General features: G+C 42.1%; 1 protein-coding gene across 1 annotated transcript; it reads right to left on the reverse strand.

Annotated features, from left to right (window-relative positions):
• Nucleotides 1-594: 594 nt before the first annotated feature.
• On the reverse strand, nucleotides 595-9,125 carry LOC115895842 (serine/threonine-protein kinase DCLK2-like; the record flags this gene model as incomplete). Its single annotated transcript, XM_030926433.1, has 4 exons — nucleotides 595-698; nucleotides 830-927; nucleotides 7,151-7,228; nucleotides 8,992-9,125. Coding segments are annotated over 4 exons (414 nt in total), but the record flags the coding sequence as incomplete, so codon positions are not given.
• Between the last annotated feature and the right edge of the window lie 1,430 nt (nucleotides 9,126-10,555).

Consider the following 10,555-nt stretch of genomic DNA (forward strand, 5'->3'; position numbering starts at 1 on the left):
TGGGAAAGACAGACATTCTATCTACCGTGGAGCTTGGATGCATAACATGTGCATGTGTAAACGTCACAGTGAGGAACCGTGCTGTTGGCCACAGAGCACAGTGATGCCCATTCCCTGGGAATGTGGGTACTTACTGACACCCAGGGGTGACTCAGGATTTGTCCCGCGGTACACCGAGCTTCAACATTTACCTGAAGCATTTGACTGATTAATTCCTACAACAAAATAAACAAGTAAGACCACAGAGAAGGAGATAATTCAATATCACAAAAGAAGGTAATTCCAGCATAAATATAGAAATCTGAGTTTGTAGCAAGCACTTCAGAGAAGAGCCAGCACAGCTGCTAGCTGATTCAAACCTAAACGTGATTACACCTGCTCTCCTAATGCCATACAAGCAGTGCAAAAGAGACGGTCTCTCCTGAGTCCACATAAAACTAAGATGTTCTCACCTAAGAGTCTTGGTCATTATTATTCCACAGTACTTAAAACTGCGGTATTTCTCCTTTTGGCAATTCCGTGTGTTCTGCAGTTCATCCCTGTATCCCGATGGGTGCCCAATACATATTTCTCAAGTAAATGAAATAATGGATGTTAGAGCTTAGAGGAGCACAAGAGGATGGAGGGAAACCGGAAAGATGGCCAGTCCAACTTTAAGAATTTTGCCAAGAACTTCAGAGACCATACCATAGGATGAACTTAAAGAACAACCAAACAATAAAAGCCAAGGAACTTTCTGCAATGCAATACCAAGAGTAGCTACAGCCCTGTGGAATGGGTGAGGACCCCACAACGTAATACAACCCACAGAAACAGGCCTGGAGGGTACCTTGGCAGAGTCCGTGATGTTTGTCCCAGTAGGGGGCCGGAAATTCCAGCTTCCCAGCCAAGATCTGGTCAAAGAGATCTTCCTGGAGATTGTTCTCGCTAAGCCAGTGACAAAGAAATGGAAGAAAAGTCAAAGTCACCAGAGAGTTTTTCAACAAAATGCTCACGGGAAGAGTGGGGAAAGGAGTCCAGTCTCTGGCTTTGACCTGGCATTCCATATCTCAATTATGTATCTCAATTCCCATTTGTAATGACAGAACTTTCCTTTTAGACAATGAGCCAAAGAACATTTCCATAGGCTGAGGAATTAAAGAGACAGAGACAACAACTCAAACATTTGCTTAACGAACGCAGAGTTTCAGTTTGGGAAGATGGAAAAGTTCTGGAAAGGGACGGTGGTGATTCTTGCACACAATGTGAATGTATTTAGTGGTACTCAACTGTACACTTAAAAATGGTGAGAATGATTTATTTTGTTATGTATATTTACCCCCCCCCCCGCCCCCACACACACACACACTCAAGAAATATTGCAATCCACAAATAATGGAAATCCTCATTTCAGGAAAAAAAAAAAAACATCAGCATCTGCCCTCAAAACTATCATGGCAACAAGAAAGGAAAGGCAGAAAATCTGAGTCCGATCTCCTTTCCCTTCTTCTTTCCACTTTAATAGCCAAAGATCAGTGGAACAGCCAACATATGAAAAAGTTATAAGGAGTTCAGGATCTGGATAGAACATTCATGAAATAATTAGTTCACTGTTGGAAACTGACTTTAAACTCAGTCTGAGAGGAAGGGCCAACCCAAAATGCCAGGCAGAATGGCACAGGCTGAGGCAAACCCATGCCAGTGGCTCACAGGGGCATCCCTCCCACCTGCACCTGACCGTCCCACCTCGGAGGCGCACTTACACAGTCAGTGCCTGATGAATACAGGCTGACCTGACTTCTTCATGAATGATGTCATGGAAATGTGGAAACACCACTGGGAAAGATGTCCCCAACCTCCCAAATAACTTAACCTCAGAGCCCCCTCACTTGGTGGGTGCATCGATGGCTAGAGTGAGGAACAGCATCATTAGCTTTCCAGGCCATTACAAGGACCCATGAGAAAGCTCAGAATGGCCTGTTGGAGTCAACATCAAAATCCAGGAGTGCAAGTTAAGTATTACCCGGCAAGTGTGCAAACCTTTCTTGGAATTTCTTCACCCAGCCTTTGGGGGTTTTTTGCTACCAACCCCATCAAAGGGGAACAAGGGCAAGCGTGGTGTCCTGAGAAACAGATCATTCAGCACAGCGTCTAGACACAAATTCTAGGGCTGTAGTGATGACAGGGTTCCCTCCTTCCTGCTCTATTAAAAAGAGTAGAGTTGGCTGGGTGTGTGGCTCATGCCTGTAATCCCAACACTCTGGGAGGCCGAGGTAGGTGGATCACCTGAGGTCACGAGTTTGAGACCAGCCTGACCAACATGGTGAAACCCTGTCTCTACTAAAAATACAAAAAAAAAAAAAAATCAGCCGGGCATGGTGGTACACACCTGTAATCCCAGCTCCTCCGGAGGCTGGGGCAGGAGAATCCTTGAACCTAGGAGGTGGAGGCTGCAGTGAGACTGAGATTGCACCACTGCACTCCAGCCTGGGTGACAGAGCAAGACTCTGTCTCAAAAAAACAAAATAAACAAACAAACAAAAAAAAACAAACAACAAACAAACAAAAGAGTTTCTGAGCTTTGTAAATATTCATGACATTAAGAGCAAGCGCAGCTGAATGGACACCCATTGGTCCATGGAGTTTGGGTGAAGAGGCACACTGAGGAGCAAAAGTCAGGACAGATAACTGGGCCAGGCAAGAGAAAGACATTCCCACTACTGTCCCAAAGAGCCATTTCCTGTGAATGCCACAGGTTTCTTAGTGTCAGCATGTTTTCTTTCCTTTTCACTGTATTTCCCTGCTGAGTGAGCTCAGCTTACTGCTCCTTCAAAGTGGAGTACAGAATACATCTAGATTATTAGATTTAGTGGAAAAATTCAGAAAACCAGAGGGCTCCAACATATGATGTTTAGAAAAAGATATTTAAAATGAGCTATTGCCACAATCGTTCTTTTTAGTCATCCTTACCTATGGTTCCACTCACCTCTCCCTTATTTTTTTCTAGAATCTCAAATATCTTATATTTTGTTAATCCATATAGCTTTTGTTAATAAATAGCTAAAAAAGCTGGAAGTGTGTGCACAGCAGTCATTTATAGCAGCTGGTTCTTGGCAAAATACCCTGAGTCAACAAAACAAAACCACAGGGTGTCTCAGCAATGAGAATGAGACCCCGAAGTATCCACTGTGAGTTGCAAGGGCTTTGACAGTTGGGGCCTGCCCTGCACTAGAGAAAACAGAAAGTTAATTTATCTTTCTTAGCATCATGTAAGAAAAGCTGTTCTGATTAAATCCACACTGGATTCGGTATCACACTGATCTCCGCAATGTGGCTGAGATCCTTCAGGGCACTTTAAAATTCTAAAACAATATAGCCTTTGGACCAAGGTGCTGTTAAGTCTAAAAATGTCCATTAAGAAAAAACTTGAAAAACAACAAGAGAGTTTGTGCACACGCTCTCTTTTCAATGACAAAGCATTAAAATTCAGAGAAGGTAAACCTGAAAATGTTGTAAGCTATTTCCCAAATGATGTTCAAACGTTCCACTTAGAGCATTTTGCGCGTGTTTCAAGAGAAACAAAAACTTCAGTATAGTCATACAATGATACTTTTTGTCAGTGACCCTAAGAGCAGACTTGCTTAGGCAACAACTAAAATTCTGGGTGCCTCTGAAAAACCAGTCTCCTTCTCGGTAATGATGAATCTGATGTTGAAAAAGACTAGAGGAAGATAGTCCAGGCACACTGGCTCACACCTATAATCTCAACACTTTCACAGGCTTGCGGTTGGAGGACTGCCTGAGGCTAGGAGTTCACGACTAGCCTGGGCAACAATGCAATGTGGTCTCAGCTACTCAGGAGGCTGAGGGAGGAGGACTTGCTTGAGCCAGGAGTTGGAGACTGCAGTGAACTATGATCGTACTACACTCCAGCCTGGTCAACAGAGACCCTGTCTCTTAAAAAATAAATTAAAAAGGTTACAAAATAAAAGTTACAGACTGGGCAAACAAAATGAGACCCTCTCTCTACAAAAAAAAAAAAAAAAAGCTGGGCATGGTGGTGTGTGCTTGTAGTCCCAGCTACTTGGGAGGTTGAGGTGGGAGGATTCCTTGAGCTGGAGTAGGCTGTGATCACACCGCTGCACTCCAGCCTGGGTGACAGAGCAAGATCCTGCCTATAAAAAAGAAAAGGAAAAAAAAAAAAAGACTAGAGAAAGAATGAAAGATGCTACAGTCAGAGAAGCTAAAACTGTAAATTCCAAAATAACAATTTTAGTTTAAATGTTTGGGTTAAAGTTGTCTTTTGTATAAAACAAACTATTTTGAAATATTTGAAGGACTTTTAAGTACAAATGTAGACAATCTATTTTATACCAAATTTATTTACCATATACCATTTCTGTAATTTATGACATACATTTCTATATTATAGTAGGTTATAAAATTCTACCCAGAATGTCGCTGTATGCCATGAAGACACTTCGGTAAACACGTTTTTAAACATTACAGATTCTCTTTCATCACAATATGATATAAAAGAGGGAAAGCATTGTCTTAATTTTTAAAAGCTACCTGGAGGTCTATGACCTGCTTCTGAAGGCAGCACATAGGGCAGCAGCCTTCAGAACGTAGCTTTACTGCTTTTGATTAGCCAAACTTATCTCTAGACCCCACAAAAAAGCTGCTCCCCATTCAGTATCAATCCATGATAAATACATCCTGTTCAATTTGAGTCTCACTTTTGTTAAAAAGTAAAAAGCAGTGAAAAGAAAAAACTCTCAGGCTGCACCGGCAACTGGAACACTAGAGGGAGTTGTGAGCACACAGTCCTCAAACTTATCCCCGAAGACCCTTTCCCAGCTGATCCCAGCTTGGGTTAGCAGGGAAGGGAACTCCGCTGTAACTGGCCCAGGATCACCTGTCATCAAGATGCATTCCCCTTCTCCACTTGACCAACTCCCGAAACATGACATCACTGAGCCCAGCCAAGGCCTGGTGTGACTGTAAAAATGGCCACGAACTATTCCCTTCCCACTATGTACTTAGCTCATTTTCTCCCACATTTACTCTGAGTTTGACTTGATTTGCTTAATGGCACACCAAGTGTGAGGTGAGCAGAGACTGAGGAAGTTCTCGGGGAGTAGAACTTGCCCTGTTTCTGGCTGCTGGGGAATCCTGCATCCACTCTCATGGAAGCCCAGGACAGTCCTTGCATGATGAAAGCACAGGGCCAAGTCATCTCTCTTGTCCCAGTGGACACTGAGCCACCTACCAGGCGTGCAAGTGGGGCCATCCTAGACCATCAAGCCCCCACTGAGCCAGCCAGCTCAGAAGATTCACTCAACTGATCCATGCAATTGTTTCATACTCCTAACTTCAGGGGTAGTTTGTTACTCAGCAAAAGCTAACTGAAACGTGCAGTAATTCTACAGTCTGTGTAAACCACCTAGTCAACGACTTTGGTGGAAGACCATGATGTTGACGGCCAGATGAAAATATCTTTCCACCTATAAAAACTCCACTAATACCACAAAGGTCTCACTCAAATGCTACATCTTTCATTAATGCTACATCCTTGTGATATCCCTGAACTAAGCACTCCCTCATGCTCTGCTTATTCTCTTTGATCAATAGTCTTGTGAGGTGTGTCTTCATCTATAGCATAAGGCTTTCAAAAGTAGAGACTAACATCTGTCAGTCTTATGTTTACTGCAATGCCAATTAGAAAATTGTTCAACTCAATGGAAAAACTGAGAATGTTAAAAGATAATCCTTTCAACTTTTCTGTATGTTCGAAAGTTTTCATAATAAAATGTTGGAGGGAAAAGAAGATAAAACCATTTTTCACTTACTGACCCAGAACAACACTACAACACCATGCCATAGACTAAATGTTCATATCTCCCCAGAATTCCCATGCTGAAACCTAATCCCCACTGTGATGGTAGTAGGACATGGGACCTTTGGGCAGCCATGCTATTGTTAAGGGTGGAGCTCTCATGAATAGGATTAGTGCCCTTACAAAAGACCCTAGAGATTCCCTTGTCCTTTCCACCGTATGTGGTTAGGGTGATGAGACGGCTCTCTATGAACCAGGAAGTGGGCCCTGAACAGTCACCAAATCTGTAGTACCTTGATCTTGGAATTCTCAACCTCCAGAACTGGAAGGATGAATTTTCTGGTATTTATAAGCCACACTGTGTATGGCATTTTGTCATGGCTAGTCAAATAAACTAAGGGAAACCACGACCTCAGGTTTTGTTCACCACTGTATTCCTAGCACTTAAAATCATGCTTGGTACACAGTAGCTACTCATTAGAGAGTTACAAAATGAACAAAAGAAGAGATTAAAGTTAAAAGAGGTCAAGAAAACTCAGAAGAAAACAGAACATGCATGGTTAGATGAACTTCTGCTTCAGAGTAATTCATTTGCTCCAGAGGGGAAGATGAAACTCATCAAAAGAGCTGTGGCTGAAGCCCCTCACTCACCCCTGTGCAAAGACTGCCGGGCCAAAGAGTGTGCTCTGTGCCCTGCTCACACACCCTGACCATTGTCAGGGGCCATCTCTGCTTCCACCAGGTGAAGCAAATGGTTACCAAGACTCAGTCAGTCTGTGTATTCCCAGGCCTATTTATACCACAAGTGTTTGTAATTCTATTCTTAATTAAATGTCACGTGAACCAATAAAATGAATTTTAAGAAGAAACAGAAATTGTTTCTATGAGAACAAAGTTGAATGCTATAGAAAGATATAAAAATTGCTCTCAATTATAATTGTGAGAGATCACTATGAAGAACTGGAAGACAACATACCTGGAAGGATTCGGACTGCTTCACAAGGCTCTTTAAATTTTGCTGTTATTTGAAAAAATGGAGAAATTGGACATGGTAGACACCGTATTATGGGTTTATTTTTATGAAAGAATGAACACTGAAAACTCAGAGGACCAACCAAACACAAAGCAAAGGTCTTCACCTCACATCCAAAGTATGCTAATGAGAATACACATTAATAGGCTGTACATTAAAAAGTGAAAGGTTTTTTATGTAATTTTTAACTGGCATTTTTAGTGACCAAACAGTCCTGACTGCCAGGAGCAAAGTGTCTGCTTCTGGACCCAAGGGAGAGTATTTGCAATTCAAATACAGTCGCCCAAAAGGCCACCTACCTTCGGAATGGTGGGAATCCACAGAGAAGTATGTATGTGATCACGCCAGCTGCCCAAATGTCCACCTTCAGGCCATAGCTAGGAAAACAAAGTGGGTGAGGGGGAGAGAAATGATGACTCCCAAGAACCTTCCATGGTACTGGAGTATTGCCTTTAATTGTTGGGAAAAGGATTATTTGGTGTTATTCATTTCATTTCACATAGAGATGAATGAATCACCCTTTAGAAAAAGACATCTGTTTTTGCTGCCGTTGCTTTTGGTGTTTTAGACATGAAGTCCTTGCCCATGCCTATGTCCTGAATGGTACTACCTAGATTTTCTTCTAGGGTTTTTATGGTATTAGGTCTAACATTTAAGTCTCTAATCCATCTTGAATTAATCTTCGTATAAGGGGTAAGGAAAGGATCCAGTTTCAGCTTTCTACTTATGGCTAGCCAATTTTCCCAGCACCATTTATTAAATAGGGAATCCTTTCCCCATAAACTAAAGAGCTTTTGCACAGCAAAAGAAACTACCATCAGAGTGAACAGGCAACCTACAGAATGGGAGAAAATTTTTGCAACCTACTCATCTGACAAAGGGCTAATATCCAGAATCTACAAAGAACTCAAACAAATATACGAGAAAAAAACAAACAACCCCATTAAAAATTGGGGAAAGGATATGAACAGACATTTCTCAAAAGAAGATATTCATACAGCCTACAGACACATGAAAAAATGCTCATCATCACTCGCCATCAGAGAAATGCAAATCAAAACCACAATGAGATACCATCTCACACCAGTTAGAATGGCAATCATTAAGAAGTCAGGAAACAACAGGTGTTGGAGAGGATGTGGAGAAATAGGAACACTTTTACACTGTTGGTGGGATTGTAAACTAGTTCAACCATTATGGAAAACAGTATGGCAATTCCTCAAGGATCTAGAACTAGGTGTACCATATGACCCAGCCATCCCACTACTGGGTATATACCCAAAGGATTATAAATTATTCTACTACAAAGACACATGTACACGTATGTTTATTGCGGCACTATTCACAATAGCAAAGACTTGGAATCAACCCAAATGTCCATCTGTGACAGACTGGATTAAGAAAATGTGGCACATATACACCATGGAGTACTATGCAGCCATAAAAAAGGATGAGTTTGCGTCCTTTGTAGGGACATGGATGCAGCTGGAAACCATCATTCTTAGCAAACTATCACAAGAAGAGAAAACCAAACACCGCATGTTCTCACTCATAGGTGGGAACTGAACAATGAGATCACTTGGACTCGGGAAGGGGAACATCACGCACTGGGGCCTATCATGGGGAGGCGGGGGGGGAGGAGGGAGGGCTTGCATTGGGGAGTTATACAAGATATAAATGATGAATTGATGGGTGCTGACGAGTTGATGGGTGCAGCACACCAACATGGCATAAGTATACATATGTAACAAACCTGCACGTTATGCACATGTACCCTAGAACTTAAAGTATAATTAAAAAAAAAAAAAAAAAAAAAAAGAAAAGAAAAAGACATCTGTTTCTGCCAACCTAACCACAGTCTTGGTGACTACTGCCATATTCTCAAGAGTGGCCTTGGGACACAAGTCCAGGCCAGGGCTCTGATCAGGTAAGCATAAAGTCTGCTTCCTGAGGTCAAAATCATGGTGCAGGCAACTCTCTTCTTTCCATTCTCCACCTTCACAGGAGGCACTGTATACACAAGCAGCAGCAGCAGCAACAAAACAGACCTTTCTCACGAACTGTATACAGAAGCAGCAACAGCAACAAAAACCTTTCTCACCAAAGTTAAAGGACTAACCAGGGCCACCAGAAGTCTTACCCAGTTTCAGCAATGATTTCTGGAGCCACGTAAGTGGGTGTGCCACAGACTGTGTATAAAGGGCCTTCTACCACAGTAGCAAGCCCAAAGTCTCCCAGTTTCAAAGACTTGGTCCCATCGGGATATTCACACACCTGAAACAGAAATCAACCAACCATCAGAAGGTTTTTTTTTTTTCCTCAACAAGTGCAAGAGGGCTCTTGGAATTAGGCAGAAAGGACACAAATACATTTACTGTTAAACTCCAATGAAATCTCTCCTTGTGATTCTTTTTTTGAAGACAGGGTCTCGCTTTGTTGCCCAGGCTGGAGTGCAGTGGCATGACCACAGCTCACTGCAGTCACAACCTCTGGGCTCAAGTAATCCTTCCCCCACCGAACTCCCACCAAATAGCTGGAACTACAGGTACATGCCACCACACCAGGCTAATTTCTTTATTTTTTAGAGACGGGGTCTCCTTATATTGCCTAAGCTGGTCTTGAACTCCTGGGTCACGAGATCTGCCCATCTCAGCCTCCCAAAGTGCTGGGAATACAGACATGAGCGACCGTGCCCGACCCCTCCTTGTGATTCTAACACCAATGATTTATCTTTGCTGCTTTAAAGCGCTAATTTTTTTCTCTTCAGAGATTTTGCACGATTGTGTGAAATTTGGAAAAAATATTTTCCACTTTTGCAGAAAGTTCCTTACCTAGAAGTACAATGAACACACGTGCTTGCTTACACAGTAGTTAGGGTGTAGGCGGGTGTGTACCTGATGGGCATGAGAGAGGCCTCTAATCCTGGAGGTAGAAACTGACCTTTATTTAGCATTTACTGTGTGTGACGTACTTGAAAGCCCAAGAAATGGTGTATTAAGTGTCCACCAAAGCACTTGGTGACCTCCACGGGACTAGCATGTTTAGTTCAGAAAATAAAATTGGGGGCAGCGATGGGGTCCTTGTTGTCCGGACAGTCAATGATGAAATAAAATATCATATAGGGGAAAACCTTAGAAGTTTAAAAAGAAAATGACCTTTGGGATCAGCCTGAACTTCCGTAACAAGTCCACACACCTGGCTGTGTGACTTCTCAAAGTCACATAAGCTCTCTGAGCACATTCCCTCATCTAGGAAGTGAGATAATGCCAGTACCTCCCTTGTGAAGTTGGTGTGAAGGTGAAATGAGACAAAGCTCAGAACAGGGCTCAATAAATGCTCCTTCCTTGTGGGTAATGATAAAGGAGAAAAAATAAAAGTAAAAAAATAAAAAATGTTCTTTCCATTTCCTGGAAGGACTGGCTGATTAGATAATTATCACATTGGAAAAGGTTTAAAAATGCGGGTGGAGATGTGACTGTTTATGCTTAAAGAACCTTTCTAGAAAGCATTTCAGCAATATATAGCAAATTTCTTTACATCAATTATAACCTTTGACCCAAAAGTCTACTTCTCAAAACCTTCTCTAGGGGAATAGAGATGGACCCAAGGATGCTAATCTCAGAATTTGTCTATGACTTTTAAAAACTAAAGGCAACATAAATGGGTAACAGGGCAATGACTAATTATGATACATTACCATAATA

Source organism: Rhinopithecus roxellana, unplaced genomic scaffold, assembly GCF_007565055.1.
Source record: "Rhinopithecus roxellana isolate Shanxi Qingling unplaced genomic scaffold, ASM756505v1 contig3100, whole genome shotgun sequence".
In the NCBI taxonomy this organism is placed as follows: Eukaryota; Metazoa; Chordata; class Mammalia; order Primates; family Cercopithecidae; genus Rhinopithecus; species Rhinopithecus roxellana.